At 40.9% G+C, this 20,669-nt stretch overlaps 1 protein-coding gene across 1 annotated transcript in view; it reads right to left on the bottom strand.

Moving 5' to 3' along the window:
* The window catches only part of LOC126312744 (X-ray repair cross-complementing protein 5-like), a 151,416-nt gene that overhangs the window by 62,699 nt on the left and 68,048 nt on the right, over positions 1-20,669 (bottom strand). Inside the window, exons 6-7 of the mRNA XM_049992242.1 lie at positions 9,936-10,079; positions 1,532-1,715 (exon numbers count right to left, since the gene is read on the bottom strand). Of these exons, the coding sequence (XP_049848199.1) occupies positions 1,532-1,715; positions 9,936-10,079 (328 nt within the window). The remainder of the gene's footprint in view (positions 1-1,531; positions 1,716-9,935; positions 10,080-20,669) is intronic.

Raw genomic sequence — 20,669 nt, forward strand, 5'->3', positions numbered from 1 at the left:
TCCTCTTCCCTCCATATATACTCTGCAGAAGTAGGAAGCTAGCTTAAATCCTGAAATGTCTAACATGTCTCCAGAACATGCCACATTAAATAAGTGTCAATCAGCAGTAATTGAGAAACTTCCTGGCAGATTAAAACTGTGTGCCCGACCGAGACTCGAACTCGGGACATTTGCCTTTCGCGGGCAAGTGCTCTACCAACTGAGCTACCGAAGCACGACTCACGTCCGGTACTCACAGCTTTACTTCTGCCAGTATCCGTCTCCTACCTTCCAAACTTTACAGAAGCTCTTCTGCGAACCTTGCAGAACTAGCACTCCTAAAAGAAAGGATACTGCGGAGACATGGCTTAGCCACAGCCTGGGGGATGTTTCCAGAATGAGATTTTCACTCTGCAGCGGAGTGTGTGCTGATGTGAAACTCCGCTGCAGAGTGAAAATCTCATTCTGGAAACATCCCCCAGGCTGTGGCTAAGCCATGTCTCCGCAGTATCCTTTCTTTCAGGAGTGCTAGTTCTGCAAGGTTCGCAGAAGAGCTTCTGTAAAGTTTGGAAGGTAGGAGACGGATACTGGCAGAAGTAAAGCTGTGAGTACCGGACGTGAGTCATGCTTCGGTAGCTCAGTTGGTAGAGCACTTGCCCGCGAAAGGCAAAGGTCCCGAGTTCGAGTCTCGGTCGGGCACACAGTTTTAATCTGCCAGGAAGTTTCACATCAGCACACACTCCGCTGCAGAGTGAAAATCTCATTCAGGAAACATCCCCCAGGCTGTGGCTAAGCCATGTCTCCGCAGTATCCTTTCTTTCAGGAGTGCTAGTTCTGCAAGGTTCGCAGAAGAGCTTCTGTAAAGTTTGGAAGGTAGGAGACGGATACTGGCAGAAGTAAAGCTGTGAGTACCGGACGTGAGTCGTGCTTCGGTAGCTCAGTTGGTAGAGCACTTGCCCGTGAAAGGCAAAGGTCCCAAGTTCGAGTCTCGGTCGGGCACACAGTTTTAATCTGCCAGGAAGTTTCACATCAGCACACACTCCGCTGCAGAGTGGAAATCTCATTCTGGAAACATCCCCCAGGCTGTGGCTAAGCCATGTCTCCGCAGTATCCTTTCTTTCAGGAGTGCTAGTTCTGCAAGGTTCGCAGAAGAGCTTCTGTAAAGTTTGGAAGGTAGGAGACGGATACTGGCAGAAGTAAAGCTGTGAGTACCGGACGTGAGTCGTGCTTCGGTAGCTCAGTTGGTAGAGCACTTGCCCGCGAAAGGCAAAGGTCCCGAATTCGAGTCTCGGTCGGGCACACAGTTTTAATCTGCCAGGAAGTTTCACATCAGCACACACTCCGCTGCAGAGTGAAAATCTCATCCTGGAAGCAATAATTGAAGTAACCACTTTCTCCGAACAAACCAGTTACAAACAACAGAGACAAATATAATGTCAAAAATCATGTATTAATCAAAACTGATAAAAATGGATGCAAAAATGAATGCTCGAAGTGTTTCAATATTCTGGTTACAACTTTAATCAAAAACAAAAATTGTGTGTTACCCTACCACTTGTGGGCACAATGGTTGCTCCTAGAAAGTAGGCAGAACACACATCTTTTTCATCGACTGCTTCTCCTGTAGCCATGTTGTCTTCATCATCGGCATCGGGATTCAAGAAGTAACTCGTTTCTCGCACAATCATCGCACTATTGCTGTCTTTGTCCCAAGTGGGAAACGTGTCCTCAGAAATCTAGTCAAAAAAAAAAAAAAAAAAAAAAAAAAAAAAAAAAAAAAAAAAAAAAAAAAAAAAAAAAAATTACAAATGCTAAAAGTAAATGATAACAACATTAATGACTAACAAGTAAGAAAAAATGAGCAAACTAAACTCTGCAAGTTAATGTAGATTTTTAGGGAATCCCAGACCAGATTAACAAGCTACAAAAGAAGCTAAGCTTTCACTTGTAATATTCATCTTTTCTTGCGTGTTTTATACTTTAAGATACATCACACAAATGTGCCAATAAATTTAAAATTATGACATAAATGTCTCGTCTACTGGGCTCGAAATTCTTTTAAGTGTTCAGTTTTAAATGGCTCTGAGCACTATGGGACTTGACATCTGAGATCATCAGTCCCCTAGAACTTAGAACTACTTAAACCTAACTAACCTAAGGACATCACACACATCCATGCCCGAGGCAGGAGTCTAACCTACGACCGTAGCAGTCGCATGGTTCCAGACTGAAGCGCCTAGAACCGCTGGGCCACACCGGCTGGCTTAAATGCTCTGTGATTTAGAAATTCATTCCACTTTCTCACATGTAACATAATTCATCTTGCGTAAAAAGAAATTTACTTCGAAAGTAATGTTTTTCGAACCATTGTTCGCAATACTATACAGAGACTGTTAGAAATAGGTTGGATTTAGCAGTTGCCAGAGAGCGCCAGAAAACTGGCATTATTGTGCGTGCGGAACTGCAGTGGTGTACGAAGTCCGCATATTCGCATGTATATAGCACTAAGAAAGCTTACATTACACTATAAAAGAAACAAGACAGAGGATACTCCAAGAGCATCGGAATTTCGTAAACCATACTAAAATGCATAATTTGGCTTGAAGTGCACATTGTTTTCTTCCAGATTCACAATGAAGTAGGTCCCATCTGATATTAAGCTTTTCAGTGTAGTTTCTGGGATAAAAATTTTCTTGGAGTACCAGTACTGTTTGATCTCATTTTTGGTTCTTTATTATGGCATAATGCCATACATGGCAGAAGATAACGTGCACTTGAAATTCAGCGAACAATTAGAACAACAAATTTCTTCAGCAAACTTGCAAAAATAACTTCATTGTTCTGTAAGGCGATTAATGCTTGACTGCTAATAACTTGGAAATAAAATAAAAATCAAAAAACTGAAAGTAATAATATATTTTCGCCCTCCGTAATTATGTGAATGTATTTTAATTCACTTGATAGCTCCTGGCCACAGAAATCCGTTTTGTTTTCATTTGACATGGGAGCTGTAAACGAAGAGGAAACAGCGAAATCGTAAATGATTTATGGTCACAGGTTATGTGCAGACTAACCTCCTCCCCACTACAACTCAGATAACTCTGTGCATGCTCGAATCTGGCAGCTAGGGTGTGCGAGAAAAATTTTTCTCATTTGCACCTGGCTGCTTGCTGCTACTGCCGATACAGGTAACAGCCACACATCAAGTAGCGGGAAGTGGGAAAAGGTACTGGTCATATGCGAGTCAACTGCGCATGCGCATGAGCCCGCTGGCAAATGGTCAAATGAACCTAATATGAACAGATGTGACGTCACGCTCATAGCTAAAGACTAGTTTACACAACAACACTAGGTTACAGGCAACTGCGCTACCGGCCACTGCGCATGCATGCCGCGTGTTTGTGCAACTCGTTGGCGAAACTAAACACTTCCGGCGTGTTCCAACTTTGGTGACATTAGTTGCATGTGTTTTGAGGTTGTGTGTGTGTGTGTGTGTGTGTGTGTGTGTGTGTGTGTGTGTGTGTGTGTGTGTGTGTGTGTGTGTGCACGAACTGAAATATGAAGCGGGGAGCAAAGAATAATGTTCGCTTTTTGGATATCTATGCTTTCCATAGGTGTTTGTGGGATTTCAGTGATACTGATTAGAAAAATAAGCAACAAATGGTGCAAATGGCTCTAATCACTATGGGACTTAACATCTGAGGTCGTCAGTCCCCTAGACTTAGAATAAACCTAACTAACCTAAGGACAGCTGCCTGTCCGAGGCAGGATTCTAACCTGCGACCATTGTGCCAGCGAGGTTCCAGACTGAAGTGCCTAGAACTGCTTGGCCACAGCAGCCGGCAAAAATAAGTAACATATTGCTACTGCTGAGACCATCATGTGCGATTGTAATATAGATGGTTTGACAACATCTGTGCTGCAGGGCAATGAGTTAAGAGCACATATACAACTGAATTAAGAAAAATACAAGGTAGTTTAATTCTAGCTGTGGGAATGCTCCCATTTACAAGACAAAAATCCCATCATTCGAGTTGGCCAACTCATTGTTAAGGAATACTGTTGACAGGAGGGAAGGCTACACAAATTCAAGAAGCTCCATTCTTTATTCAATATTCATCTATTTAAAACATCGCTGCAGAGCTCCCCATTCACATATGTTAGAATTTTGAAACATTGAAAGTGTACAGAGCTATCTTCAGGAGAGAAGTTTGCAAACCAATCTCTTCTCAATGCGGCCTGCTTTGAATAATTATCGTTGCTTATGTTAATAATTATTGCTGTTAATATTGATAATTATTGGTGTTAATGAAAAAGCATCATCACCAACTAAAACCATATCTTATAGCATGCCGAGTGTTCTCGATTGTAATGCACGCAATATGACATGTAATTTCAATTCTGGTGACAGTGCTTCATGCATTACAGTACCTTTATTACTTATCGCATAATTAACTCTATTTAGAAGAAATGGGAGCAGTTCTGGTGACATTCTAAGATAATTAAAAGAACTTCTTGGATCTTCCATTATAAATTATTTCAGCAAGGATGCTGAGCAACCGAGCTGACGTCTTTTCTTCATCCAGTCACAAATCGAAACACATTTCTTATTTTTTTCTTATGCAACGATTCCATACAACAAGCTTTAACTCCATCACAACTCGTGCAATGTGCAGCTGCCAAAACTGTCATTTCAGACACAACTCAGGGGAACACAAAACGATGAAACTGAATTTTATACTGGTGTAGCCATGTCTACAGTCATATATGAAACCACTAGCATGCAACTCATTCCACGCAACGAGTGGTGCAACCCAACTTCGTCACGTAAATTATAGGAACTCTACTCATAGCAAGCAGCTTGTTTGTACGAAGTATTACATAATCTCCGCCCTAGGGCCTTTGACATATTTTTGCTGTTTGCAGATGCTTGTGCGTGCACAGTGTTTTTTTTATTGTAAATGGTGCATTTCCTTTGCCACTGAAGTTTGATTTTTTCCCCCTCTCATTTACGTTTTATTGCTGCAGTATCATTCTCCAGTAGCAGGATAGAGTAACATTCTTTGCTAGAGAATCAATTCTTACCAGTCAAAATTGCAAAAATTTAACTGAAAGCTAAAACAATGAAAAATTCCTGGAATTCCGAAAAATTCCCAGGTTTTTCCCGGATTTTCCGGTTGTCCTGGGTCATGTACACCCTGGATGAATTTTTTTAACCATTTTTGAAAGTCACAGAATGCTATTTTTTCTGTCATATTACCAAACACTACTGACATAATTATTAAGAGTGTCTTCTCCGCTCCAGCTATCTGTATTATGTAAATATTTATTACTAACAATATAAAAAAATTCCTTTTTATAAGTTTTTACGAATTATTTACTTGAAAATCTCCATCCGATAACTTTCGAGAATTGCACAAAATACTGTTTGGTTAATGTGTTAGCAGTCAGTGCAAACAAAGTGGGCAATATTTTTCTGTGTAAAGTGTTAAAAATTTTTCAACATTCTGCATATTTCACAACACTGACTTTCTAGTGTAAAATACGCGTGTTGGCAACACTATTTCCAGCACTCTTCTTTTTATAACAAACAAGTGAGAACTTGTACATAAACCATTCTGCATTGTGTTTTGTGTTTGGTTTGAACTTTTTGTTGGTTACAGTGTCAGTGAGGAATACAGTAGTGAAAGAGTGAGATGTGTGGACTATGAAAAAAGACAAAAGTAGATGGTATATAACAAAAGTGAGAAACACTTCACAGTTGTTTGAAATCTGCCAGAGGTACTGCAGAAATATCTTGGTCCTCAAATAACGGTATTAGCATCACATCCATAGTGCAGGATATTTTCAGCAACAGGGCATGGGAAAAGTGCGTGTTATGGGGTAGGCTGTCTCTGTAAACATCTTGCAACAAGATTTAATCTCAAGCACGAAGCTGTTGATGCGAAGAGTGGCCTGCTATTATATGGTGTGGTAGGAATTCAATCAAGTCACCACTGGGTTGCATCCCAATGTGGCACATACATTGCAAGAAGGGTTCTCCACAAAACGCAGCCTGTTACTGTGTGTGTGAAATGCGGAGACCACAGTACACATTCATAGCGAGCCGCTTCATTTCTTGAGTGTACGACAATCAGTGGTGGGTGGGACAGATAATAAGTATCCTTTAGGACACCTCATGGTCCTGATAATGCTTTCAAATGGCCATCATCAAAAGATCAGTGTGCAGTGTTCCCATTTCCCAAGTACTGCTCTTGTTGGATCATCCTTGTCCATGTGCAAATCCAGCTCAGCTATACACGTTCGATGAGAAGCAGATGAGAGGGAGGGGGGACTCTTTTTGACAGTGCAGTGTTGATAGTTACACTGTAGTCAATTTTAATTCATGGAAATTTGGAAATTAATGAAGAAGTAAAATCATGACAGAAGACAATAATAATTTGTGAATAAAATAAACAATTTTTTCAGCCTCCAGTTGTAAGGTATTTTTTTTTTTTTTTGTATTATCTTGCAACTGAAGGCTGAAAAAATTGTTTGTTTTCTGTACATTTCACGATTGCTGTATGCGCTGCATTATGTTAAAGATTTGTAAATTTATGAATAACATTATAAAAAGAAAAATGGATGTAAATATTCTCATATATAAGCCACAAAGCAAACTTTTGTTATAAAATGCTTATGAACAGAATTATGAATTGCTTTCTCACTCACATATACTGTTCTTTTACCAGCCAACAGCAGAATGATTTCATTTAATAATGAAGAAGTACTGAATAGAATTGGAGAGACAAGAAATTGGTGGTACAACTTGACTAAAAGAAGGGATTGGTTGATAGGATACATTTTGAGTCATCAAGGGATCACCAATTCAATACTGGAGGGAAGTGGGGAGGGGGGAAGGGTAAAAATCGTACAGAGATACCAAGAGATGAATACAGCAAGCAGATGTAGGTCAAAGTAGTTATTTGGAGATGAAGAGACTTGCACAGGATACACTAGCTTGGAGAGCTGCACAAAATCAGTCTTTTGGACTGAAGACCACAACAGCAATATACAAACCACAATCTGTGATGGGAATTGGATGCTTTCCTTCACATATTTTCTGAATGTGCCTCACTCACAGCTTCAACATGAACCAAAATAGACAATATTAAGTGAATATTGTGAATATGCATTAGTTCTCATATATAAGTCACAAAGCAGCTGCAGGTTTTACTGTTTAACAACATTCAAGCCATGATTATTGTCTCCATATAACCCCCAACAATTTCTCTGTTAATACAAGGGCAAGTCAATTATCCGAAATTTAGTTACTTTTTTTTATTTTGGAAGTACTGTCACTTTACGCTGATGATGCATGCTTTGTTTATTTGTTGTTATATCTTTGCAATTTTCAAGCTTCTAGGTTAGTTTTGTTATCACTACCGTACTGTTAATCATGGCTGCACCGCTGTCTATTTGCACCAAAGAAGAGCAATGTTCAGTGATCCACTTTTTGTGGTTGGAAGGTGTATCAGATGCCGAAATTCATCAAAGACTTTCGGTGCAGTATGGGAACAGTGTTTTTCCACAATGAAGTGTCTACGAATGGATTGAAAAATTCCGAAACTATTGACGAAGTGGCACATTGTCTGCAAATTAGTCACGGTTCTGCCTACAAAATCATCCACAACAGACTTGGGTTTCATAAAGTTAGTGCAAGATGGGACCCAAAACAACTCACACAGTTGCATAAACAAACACGCTTGGACATCTGAAAAAAACATTTGGACCACTGTGGTAACAAAGGGGACAACTACTTAGACAGTATCATTACTGGTGACGAAGTAGGGATCCATCATTATGAGCCGGAGAGTAAACAGCAGAGTATGGAATGCAAACATCCAAATTCGCCACGCAAGAAAAATTTCAAGACCCAACCATCTGCAGGAAAACTGATGCTTACAGTTTTTTGGGGCGCACAGCGTCCAGTACTGGAACATTATGGGGAAAGTAGCACAACAGTAAACAGTGCACGTTACAGTGAGATGCTAACTGCTAAGCTAAAGCCTGCAGTTCGAAGCAAAGACTGAGGATTGCTGACGAAAGAGGTTGCGCAACAATGCCCGTGTCCGCATACTGCTGCCCACACTGCTGAACCGCTCCAGAAACTCAAATTCGAAGTACTGTATCATCCTCCATATAGTCCCAATCTTGCCCCCCTCTGACTATCACTTGTTTGGTCCACTCAAGTAGGCCTTAAGGGGCTGTCAATTTGCCTCGGATGAAGCAGTGAAAGAAGCGGTTCATTCCTGGCTCGCAGCTGAACTGAGAACCTTCTTTTATGAGGGCATCAGGAAGCTTGTACAACGATGGACCAAGTGCACTGAGACGCAAGGAGACTACACTCCTGGAAATGGAAAAAAGAACACATTGACACCGGTGTGTCAGACCCACCATACTTGCTCCGGACACTGCGAGAGGACTGTACAAGCAATGATCACACGCACGGCACAGCGGACACACCAGGAACCGCGGTGTTGGCCGTCGAATGGCGCTAGCTGCGCAGCATTTGTGCACCGCCGCCGTCAGTGTCAGCCAGTTTGCCGTGGCATACGGAGCTCCATCGCAGTCTTTAACACTGGTAGCATGCCGCGACAGCGTGGACGTGAACCGTATGTGCAGTTGACGGACTTTGAGCGAGGGCGTATAGTGGGCATGCAGGAGGCCGGGTGGACGTAACACCGAATTGCTCAACACGTGGGGCGTGAGATCTCCACAGTACATCGATGTTGTCGCCAGTGGTCGGCGGAAGGTGCACGTGCCCGTCGACCTGGGACCGGACCGCAGCGACGCACGGATGCACGCCAAGACCGTAGGATCCTACGCAGTGCCGTAGGGGACCGCACCGCCACTTCCCAGCAAATTAGGGACACTGTTGCTCCTGGGGTATCGGCGAGGACCATTCGCAACCGTCTCCATGAAGCTGGGCTACGGTCCCGCACACCGTTAGGCCGTCTTCCGCTCACGACCCAACATCGTGCAGCCCGCCCCCAGTGGTGTCGCGACAGGCGTGAATGGAGGGACGAATGGAGACGTGTCGTCTTCAGCGATGAGAGTCGCTTCTGCCTTGGTGCCAATGATGGTCGTATGCGTGTTTGGCGCCGTGCAGGTGAGCGCCACAATCAGGACTGCATACGACCGAGGCACACAGGGCCAACACCCGGCATCATGGTGTGGGGAGCGATCTCCTACACTGGCCGTACACCTCTGGTGATCGTTGAGGGGACACTGAATAGTGCACGGTATATCCAAACCGTCATCGAACCCATCGTTCTACCATTCTTAGACCGGCAAGGGAACTTGCTGTTCCAACAGGACAATGCACGTCCGCGTGTATCCCGTGCCACTCAACGTGCTCTAGAAGGTGTAAGTCAACTACGCTGGCCAGCAAGATCTCCGGATCTGTCCGCCATTGAGCATGTTTGGGACTGGATGAAGCGTCGTCTCACGCGGTCTGCACGTCCAGCACGAACGCTGGTCCAACTGAGGCGCCAGGTGGAAATGGCATGGCAAGCCATTCCACAGGACTACATCCAGCACCTCTACGATCGTCTCCATGGGAGAATAGCAGCCTGCATTGCTGCGAAAGGTGGATATACACTGTACTAGTGCCGACATTGTGCATGCTCTGTTGCCTGTGTCTATGTGCCTGTGGTTCTGCCAGTGTGATCATGTGATGTATCTGACCCCAGGAATGTGTCAATAAAGTTTCCCCTTCCTGGGACAATGAATTCACGGTGTTCTTATTTCAATTTCCAGGAGTGTATATTAAAAAATGATGTTCTTGTAAGTTTCCTATTGGATTACAATAAAATTTTATAACTGCTTTGTGGATAATAACTGACTTACCCTCGTAATTGTATTAAGGGAATAAACAAACTATGGCAAGGCTGCAGTGATAAGACAGAACTTACTTTGCGGTATCCAGTCAATGGTATACGGATGTCAGGCCCTATCTCCAAGATTATATTCCATGGGTTTGGTTTGACACTCTTCTTTTGCAAGTGCAACAGATGCTCTATTGCATCATTAAAATTGCACACCATAGAATCATTAACCTATAAAAAGAATGACAATAAATTAATATTGACAAACACTGTTGCCGACAACTGTTGAATGAGAATACAGAATTACATGTCACAGTCTTAAAGTAGCCTATACTACAAAACAAGGATGAACACTGCCCATATCCCATCTCCACAGTGGCTTTTTAAGCTAGAAAAAAGAATTCTCTGAGAATTCCAGGTATGGGTGGAAGATGGTGTCATTAAAAGCTCCTCATGCATTAACGGGGAGTGGGAGAAGGGGAAGGGGTATACAGCAATAACGACTTCTCTTTCCTCTCAGTTGTCATATATTAGCCATAAGTAGTAGTTTAACAGCAGTTTTTTAACATCGATAATTTATATGGAATAATATTTCAACACACTTTGAAATATTAAGCATTTTAAAATTTGAGACTTGTAATACTCATTAAAATTAAACAATGGAAACTCCAGGCAGGAGATGCTGGAGTCAGCAGTCATGTGTGCAAGAGGCGTGCTTACTTGTGTGTACGAATGGTGTGTGTCTCTTTTTTTACTAATGAAAGCTTTGGGTGAAAGCATTATGTGTCTTTTAATTGTGCCTGTTTGCAACTTAATGTGTCTTCTTTCTGGTAAGTAGCAACCTGCCATTAAATTAAATTTGAATACTAGGTAAAAAATGGAGACCTTGGGTCAAGCTGCTGGAAAACCATTCTGGAGTGTAATTAGCAGTCTCCGAAACGGAGGTAAGAAGGAAATGACAAGTATTTTGGACAGGTCAGGAAGACTGCTGGTGAATCCTGTTGATGCCATGGGCAGATGGAGGGAATATTTTGAAGAGTTGCTTCAATGTAGGTGAAAATACGATCAGTAATGTTTCAGATTTTGATGTACAATGGGACAGGAATGATGATGGAAATAGGATCACATTTGAGGAAGTAGAGAAAATGGTCAATAGATTGCAGTGCAATAAAGCAGCTGGGGTGGATGAAATTAAGTCGGAACTCATCAAATACAGTGGAATGTCAGGTCTTTAATGGCTACACAGGATAATTGAAATGGCGTGGGAGTCGGGACAGGTTCCATCAGACTGGACGAAAGCAGTAATCACACCAATCTTTAAACATGGAAACAGAAAAGATTGTAACAACTGCAGAGGTATCTCTTTGATCAGCGTTGTAGGTAAAATGTTCTCAGGTATTGTTGAAAGGAAAGTGTGAGTATTAGTTGACGACAAATTGGATGAAAATCAGTGTGGGTTTAGGCCTCTTAGAGGTTATCAGGACCAGATCTTTAGCTTACAGTAAATAATGGAGAAGTGTTACGAGTGGAACAGGGAATTGTATCTATATTTTATAGATCTAGAAAAGGCATATGACCGGGTTCCTAGGAGGAAGTTATTGTCCGTTCTACGTGATTATGGAATAAGAGGCAAACTTTTGCAAGCAATTAAAGGTCTTTACATAGATAGTCAGCCAGCAGTTAGAGTCGACGGGGTAAGACAAGGCTGCAACCTGTCTCCACTGTTGTTCATATTATTTATGGATCATATGTTGAAAACAATAGAATGGCTGGGTGAGATTAAGATAGGTGAACACAAAATAAGCAGTCTCGCATATGTGGATGACTTAGTTGTGATGGCAGATTCTATATCAAGTCTGCAAAGTAATATTACAGAGCTAGATCAGAAATGTAAGGACTATGGTATGAAGATTAGCACCTTCAAAACGAAAGTAATGTCAGTGGGAAAGAGATATAAACAGATTGAGTGCCAAATAGGAGGAACAAAGTTAGAACAGGTGGATGGTTTCAAGTACTTAGGATGCATATTCTCACAGGATGGCAACATAGTGAAAGAACTGGATGTGAGGTGTAGCAAAGCTAATGCAGTGAGTGCTCAGCTACGATCTACTCTCTTCTGCAAGAAGGAAGTCAGTACCAAGACTAAATTATCTGTGCACCGTTCAATCTTACGACCAATTTTGTTGTATGGGAGCGAAAGCTGGGTGGATTCAGGTTACCTTATCAGTAAGGTTGAGGTTACGGATATGGAAATAGCTAGAATGTTTGCAGGTACTAGTAGATGGGAACAATAGCAGGAGGGTGTGCACAATGAGGAAATCAAAGAAAAACTGGGAATGAACTCTGTAGATGTAGTAGTCAGGGCAAAAAGGCTTAGATGGTGGGGTCATGTTATACGCATGGGAGAAGCAAGGTTACCCAAGAGACTCATGGGTTCAGCAGTAGAGGGTAGGAGGAGTCGGGTAGACCAAGGAGAAAGTACCTGGATAAGGTTAAGAATGATTTTGAAGTAATAGGCTTAACATCAGAAGAGGCACCAATGTTAGCACTGAATAGGGGATCTTGGAGGAATTTTATAAGGGGGACTATGCTCCAGACTGAACGCTGAAAGGCATAATCAGTCTTAAATGATGATGATGGTAAAAAATGCAGTATTCCATGAGATTTTATGAAATTCTGTGAGATTTCCCTGAATTTGCCAGGTAAAATCTAATTATCTGCGAATTTCAGGTTTTCCAGAAGAATCACCACCCTGATCTCCCTCATACAGAAAATAAGCCATCTCATTCCCATTTAATAACGCCAGGGTGCATAAATTTTCTTGTCATTCATAGATATACAACTGTGTATCTTTGGGAACAATTTTAGTGACAGCCTCTTATTCTGCCACAAAAGGACCTGCTGGTTTAACACAGCGAAACCTCGCTTAACAAGCACTTCCCATAATGCGCGATTTGCATAACAAGCAAATCAAACTGTAAGAAAATTACTCGCTTATCAAGCGATGTTTTGTATAACGACTGAGGAGGATTTAGTGTGACGTCACCAGCTGTTTGCGCGCGACAGGGGGAAATGTTCAACAATATGAACACCTTTGATTGTCGGCAGTGTCATATGAACAATGTCTTTAGTACAGCCTGCAGTCTGGGTATAGCACTCTTTCTGTTACTATCTTAGCACAGCTTAGGATCACACATTTTTGTGGACTTGTGTTCACAGAGTGCTTTTTTGTGTGCACATTTTAATAATTGTCATAGAAATGTCCCAAATGTAAAGCTGCATGACCTTAGACATGAAACACGCGAATGTGGTGTGAGCATTGCTGATTTAGCATGCACATAAAAACGGTCTGCGTCAACTGTTTGCCCTATCCTCAAGAACAAGGAGATAGATGCTTCAAAGGGAGTAACAAGAGTATCGAAACAATGGTTCCACATTCTGGATGATGTCAGGAGATTGCTCTTGATACAGATAAATGAAAAGCAATTGCAAGGGGACAATATTAACGAAACATCATTTGTGAGAAGGTGAGAATGGTTTTCACTGACCTCATTAAGATGATGCCAGGATTATTACCGGCCGAAGAAGTGTTTAACGGAAGTCATGGATGGTTTGAGAATTTTAAGAGAAGAACTGTCATCCACAGCATTGTGAGGAACGGCGAAGCAGCTATCTCTGACTCAAAGACAGCAGAGAACTTCAGCAGCAATTCACGATGCTCGTAGATTCTCAGGCTTATCTGTCACATCAGGTTTTTAATTGTGATGAGATGGGTCTATTCTAGAAAAAGATGCAGAAATGTACCTTTGTAACAGTAAAGGAGAATGCACTGCCCGGTCACAAGCCAATGAAATAGTGTCTCACACTGCTATTCTATGCCAATGCAAGCGGTGATTTGAAAATCGAACCACTGCTTGTTTACCATTCACAAACTTCAGAGGTCTTCAAGAAGAACACGTTAAATGTGATGTGGAGGTTCAACAACAAGGCTTGGGTGACACATGATCTTTTTTGTGACTGGATCAATGAAATTTTTGGTCCTTCAGTGAAAAATCTTCACTTGAGATGAATCTGCCACTTCGTGGCTTGCTTGTTATGGTCAACTCTTGCCCATTCTCCAGGCCTACAAGACTGCCTTCTTGAAGAATTTCTGCGCATCAAGATCCAATTTCTGCCTTCCAAACACCACTCCAATACACTAGCCTATGGACCAGCAGGTTATTGCTAACTTTAAGAAGCTCTGCACTGAAGCACTCTTCGAGTACTGTTTTGAATTGACTGAAGCTACCGAACTCACTCTCAGAGAGTTTTGGAAATATCGCAACAACATTGTTGCCTGCATAAAGATGATTGAAAAGGTATGAAAAGGTATGGGAAGAGGTTACCAAGAGAACTCTCACTTCTGCTTGGAAGAAGCTTTGGCCGGAATGCATTGTCAAATGTTACTCTGAGGCATTTGAATCAGTACCTATGGAAACTGTAGTCAACCAGACTGTGTATCTGGCCAAGAGCATGGGACTAGAACAATGATGGATAACAATGATATTGATGAGGTTATGGAAGATCACAGCCAAGAAATGGCCACTGAAGAGCTTAGAGAATTTCAGGGTGTTTCACACCAGGAAGCTCTGGAGCGGACTACTTCTTCTTCTTCTTCTTGTTCTTCTTCTTCTTCTTCTTCTTCTTCAGAGGAGGAGGAGGAGGAGGAGGAGGAGGAGGAGGAGGAGGAGGAGGAGGTGGAAGCGGTAACAGCGAAGCAGCAATCTTCTGACACAATAAGAGAAATCCTGAAAGCCTGGGAACCGGTAGATTGAAAATCACCAACCCAATAAAGCAGTTACTACACATGCTACGAATTTATTTTGTGACAATGCTGTGTCATATTTTCACCAAGTGTTGAAGCATTGGCAGAAACAAATGACTATAGATAGCTTCCTGGCAAAAAAGAATTAGTTATGTATCATGAATAATGAAGTATATAATACTGCATGTATAATTTTCTTTGAATAAATGGTATGAATAAGTTAAAAGTTTTAGTACTTTCTCTGCATGGAATGCATTGCCGTATTTTACATTAATTTATATGGGCTAAATTGTTTTGCTTAACGAGTGTTTCACTCTACAAGTAAGATTCTGGAACGAATTATGCTCGTCATGCTAGGTTCTACTGTAATTACATATCTGTATAGCTTCATGTGTGTGTGTGTGTGTGTGTGTGTGTGTGTGTGTGTGTGTGTGTGTGTACTAAGGTTCAGATTTCCCTTCCCTTTCGGCAGTAACTGTTCCTGCGCTTGGTTATCTGCTGTCTCAGTTCTTTGGAGGATTTTTTCTCCTTTTCTGTGACTTGAGTGTAACCTCTCTCATCCATTTCTTAATATTACTTCTGTATGTAGTTCTCTTGTGTATAGTGCCCTGATATTACCAGATTAGGTTGGGTGTCCTCTGACACTGTCAAGGTATCTGGTATTTGAATGGTGAGGACAGAGACTCCGTAGTACATCAGCATCCCTTTTGTCAATCCACTTGGGTGCAAGTGTTCTACATGGCCACAAAAGTTCACGAGTTGTTTCATTATGACGTCACTCACGGGTTTACTGAGACGTTACACCACCACATTGCTCCACATCTTCCACCCGTCATACTACTTTTCTGATGAATCAGCATTCTCTGAACTCCAGTGTGATAATTATTTGTTTGTAATTTCTGCTACCAGACACTTTTAATTTATTTTATGTTTAATCTAACATAATACAACGCATTTTGAACATGTTCTATTCATCACCAAGCATGCATGCATGCATGCATGCATGCATGCATGCATGCGTTACTTAAAAATAAATTTTCTTAAACTAAATTAACCTAGAACTGTTTGCCCATTGTTCACTATTGTAGTGGCTGGTGTGGCATTTGGGGGGGAGGGGGCCAGTGGATGGCCAGATATCGATGTCAGTTACATCTTCTGCTGATTTTTCCTGTTATTGGATATGTATGACATCACAGCCTGTATAGGATGCAGACAGATTTGCATCACTTGTGCGTTGCAAAAATCGTGTGAAAGGCTTTTTGTGACAGTTGATCACTTGCAAATTTATCCTCTCGTAGTACCAATGACCTAAAATAACTGTACTGTGGTGACAGATTTTGACATTTCTGCTAATATTTCTATTATCATGGAGTTCAGTGATAGAGCGATAGCCCTGTATGCCATTTCCAATTTAACAATGTGAGCCTTACTTTCCTCTTTTTCTCTGATGTCCTCTGCAATGATTTCATTGAGGTACTTAAGTTTTTGAATCGGATAATATGGCCAAATTCAGTGTCAAGGACGGTGGCACTCATATCAGTCATAAATCCTGACTTTTCAAAGGAGATTTGCAACCGTCTTTTTCTGTTCATTTCTTCAGAATTTCAACGTGGGTGCACGCTGTATCACTGTTTGTGGAGAGTATGGCCGAGTCATCAGTAAATGCCAAACAGTCAATACTGACATTTTGCCTCTTGCTTTTTCCTAACTTTATGCCACGGTCACATCATGGCTTGCTCCATGTGGCATTCTATTATGACTTTCTCTAGAACCTGGTTAAAGAACATAGGTGATACACTGTCTCCTATTTGCACACCTATTTTGATACCAAATAGATCTAAAGTCTCTTCCAGAATTTCTCCTTGGACTGAGTGTCAATAAGCATCTGTTTGATGCGAACATGTTAAAAATATTTATTAATTAAATGAATCAACAAGTTTACTGTTACCAGTCACTGTTTATTGATTTCCAAAACGTATTTCAAAGGTTTAAACGTGTCGTGGAGATAAATAAACAATGACTGGTAACAGTAAACTTGTTTCATTTAATGTCAATAACAGTCATGGTAAAGCCTAACCTAAAATGTCCGCATTTAAAATATTTATTAATCACAGAATGCAGCCTTTCATTGCCAGTATTTGCATTTTAGTGATATTTTATGTCCTAAACCAATAAAACAAATATCACCAATAAGTATTAAACATCTGTGTTTAATTAACCATTAGAAATGAGACACACAGATTGGGAAAGAGGGGGGTAAGCGTGGGGACAGGTTGGCAGGACTGCAGCTTTAAACAAGTAATTTTTGGACAATATGGCTTTCTTACATGCCATAATTGCAGCCTGAGACTCTACTTTCTTTTTTTGAAATTTCTGTTATCAAAAGTTTTGAAATACCATGCGGTGATTCTATGTCAAGTGGTCTATGGGTCCCAACTCTACCATCCCTGAGTTTGTTCAAGTTTTACGTGTAGGTTTGCTAAACAACCAAAGGAAACTATGAAACTTTTCAGCTCACAAGCTTTAATGCTTTTCTCACAAACTCGATTCAGTGTCTCATCATTAGATATTTGATGTATCCATCTAATCTTCGACATTCTTCTATAGCACTGTATTTTAAATGCTTCTATTCTTTCCTCCCCTGAACTGTTATTGTCCAAGCATCACTTCTATACATAACTACATTCCAGACAAATACCCTGTCTCTTTCTCAGAAAGGCTTTTCTTGTTACTGCCAGGCCAAGTTTTGTATCCACTCTGTTTCAGCTGTTATCAGTTATTTTACTGCCCAAACAGTAACATGGACTAACTACTTTTAGTGTTGTATTTCTAAATCTAATTCCCTCAGCATCACCTGGTTTAATTTGACTACATTCTGTTGCCCTCATTTTATTTTTGTCAATATTAATGTCAGAAGCTCTTTTAGAGACACTATCTATTCTGCTAGCCAGATATTCCAAGTCGTTTGCCATCTCTAGAATTACAGTGTCATAGCCAAACCTCCCTGAACTTTAATTCTATTTCCAAACATTTCCTTGGTTTCCAAGCTGCTAGTTCAATATACAGATGGAATAACATTGGGGATATGCTCCAATTCTATCTGACTTTCTTTCCTCAACTACCACTTCCTTTCCAAATTCTTTAATTCTTATAACTGCAATCTGGCTTCTGTACAAGTTGTTTCCATTGAGTTTCAAAAAGTGCATTCCAGTCACATTGTCAAAATCTTTTTCCTAAACCTATAAATGCTAAAACCAAAGGTTTCCATTTCTTCAGTCTATCTTCTAAGATGATTCGTAGGGTCAGCACTGCCTCGTGTGTTCCTACATATCTCGGGAATATATATTGCAAAGAAATGGAATAGTTTTGTTACAGGAAGCCTCCCAAGGATCTTAATAACTCCGAGGGAATGTGCATTTCTCCAGGTACCTTGTTTCGACTTGGGTCTTTCAGTTCTTTGTCACATTCTGCATGCAGTAGGCTATCATATCTTCTTTCTATTCTTCATCAACCTCCTCTTCTCATTCCATGATATTGTCTTCAGGTTCATTTCCCTTGTATAGCTCTTGTACACATTTTTCAATTTTCTGTTTTCTCTCAGTGCTGACTTGTGACTTGAGCTCTTAATATCCATACTGACAATTCTCTTTTCTTTAATTTCTCTAAAGGTTGGTGCATAGGTTTGTAGCATTTTGTTGATATTCTGGTTGCTATGGGATTATTACTCAATTGACATTTTTTATTTGTAGTTCACTGTTGTTTTTTCGGTTTACGTATTGTCATTTTGTCATTTGGAGATACTGGGTGGAGATGTGGATGCTAGAAAATGGGAGTGTCAAGTGGAGAAATCAAAACATTTCCGACATTCTTCTTTTTGAGATCAATACAGGAGTTGACAGTAACAGAAGCAATCAGAAACGTTTGTGATGTGCATGGGAATAATGCCAATGGACAGAGCATGGCAAGAAAATTATTTTATTGTTTTAAGGAGGATTGTTTTGACATTAGTGACTCTCCACACTCAAGAAGACCTTCATTGTTTGATGAAGATTGTTTAAAGACATTAATCCACAATGATCCATGTCAGTGTACCCAAGAACTGGCAAATGCAATGAACTGTGATTATAATTACACCATTCTGCAACATTTGCATGCAATGCGGAAGATTCCAAAATTGGACACATGGGTACTACATGCTCTACGCCAAAATCACAAAAATCAGAGGGTAGCTGTATGTGCATCTCTGTTTACTTGTCCCCAATCGGCTTGTGACCAACACCAACCATTACTGATAAGAAATGATGTCTTTATGCTAAAATCAGGAAAAGAAAAGAATCGTTGAGCCCAAACAAAGCAACAACTACCTGAACAAAGACCTGTGTGTATTCACAAAGAACACTGTTATGCATCTGATGGAACAGCACTGGTATGGTGTACTATGAATTACTTCCTGAGGTGTAAACATGACTGGTCACATTTATTGTCAACAGCTGAAACATTTTGCATATGCAATCCAAGGACAACGAAGAAAACTGTGTGAAGTAATGTTACTCCATGGTAACACTTGCCATCATTCTGTTAGACTGACAAAAATGCCATACAGGAGTTGGTTGGAAATTCATTCAGCTCCCACCTTATTCATTCCGCCCCCTCCTTATTCACCTGATCTTGCACCATCTGATTTTCACGTTTTCTGTGCTCTATCAAACAACCATCAATTTACTTCCTTTCTGATGAAAATGTGTTCTGAACATGACTAGATGATTTCCTCGCATCAACAACACGTGACTTCTAGAGCCGTGGAATCGAAAAGTTACTCTATTGTTGGCGGACTATTGTAGATCGTGAAGGAGAATATATTAATGATGATGAAAGTCTCTGTTATGTGTATCTTTGGTTTTTATTAAACATGTGGAATAATGCTACGAACTTATGCACTAACTTAGTATGTTTATCATATTCGCATATACCTCTAAAGCTTTGCATTTCTCTCCTCCAGCTATTCCTGTCTTGCAATTTTGTGCCCTCTCCCTGGGAACTGTTAACCTCACATAAATTAGACCAAACAAAATGTTAGGATGTGAGCTGTTGTGTGTGGTTCATTATCCAAATAACTTGCAGTCTTCCAAAGAATAACTGCACATACACAGCTGTCTTGCACCTCATTTCAGCTAACACCACACTGGCTGTTCACCTTATGGCCAGAATATACGAGCCCATGGGGCTACACCTGTGTGAATTCTGTCAGTCAATTTGCCCATTACATGTGGCTCATAGTCACGCATCACGCGTCCCCTATGTCAGTCAGATATCACTCACAGTGAGAACTACAGGTGACTCCCTCTCATCCTTGGGTCTGCATGATCTGCCCTGTCTTTCTTTTTAACCTTTCCCAACCTATTGCCATGTAGTGTTATCTCTTTTACTTTTATGTGACAAGATTGGAGACCGCTGTATGTTAGTGTTGTTCGTTTTTGGTCTTTTTACCAGGCCTGGTGGGATATATAAGGCACTTGAACAGTGTCAGATGTTGATTGATTGTTTTGAAGGATGTGGAGATGCCGCATACATGTGTGAGACAGCTCTATCAGCACCTGACCGATTGAAAGGGACCTCACTGTGGGTTTCCATTTGGCCCAATTGTGCAAAATATCCACACATGCGAGGCATTTGGATGTGACTCAGGCCCAGTGCTGAACTGGGAGATGGGCACAGGCCTGCTCTTAGTCCAGGTTCTAGTAGACCAAATTCCATAATAATAATAAATAAAAAATCTCTGATTTATCCCATATAATCCAGTTAAAAAGTATACTTTACTTTTTCCCATGCGAAAATACGCTTTTCCCGAGCTATGTGACAGTAGGCTTTCCATAGATTTTCCCTCAGAACTGTAAAACTTATCAATCGTTTGAATGGCGTTAACATTTTATACACTGGCATAGAACTTCCTAGCACTTTGGATGGGGGGAGGGTGGGAGAGGAGTTTTGGAAAGACCTTTGATGTGCAGGACATACAC

Source organism: Schistocerca gregaria, unplaced genomic scaffold (genome assembly GCF_023897955.1).
Source record: "Schistocerca gregaria isolate iqSchGreg1 unplaced genomic scaffold, iqSchGreg1.2 ptg000449l, whole genome shotgun sequence".
In the NCBI taxonomy this organism is placed as follows: domain Eukaryota; kingdom Metazoa; phylum Arthropoda; class Insecta; order Orthoptera; family Acrididae; genus Schistocerca; species Schistocerca gregaria.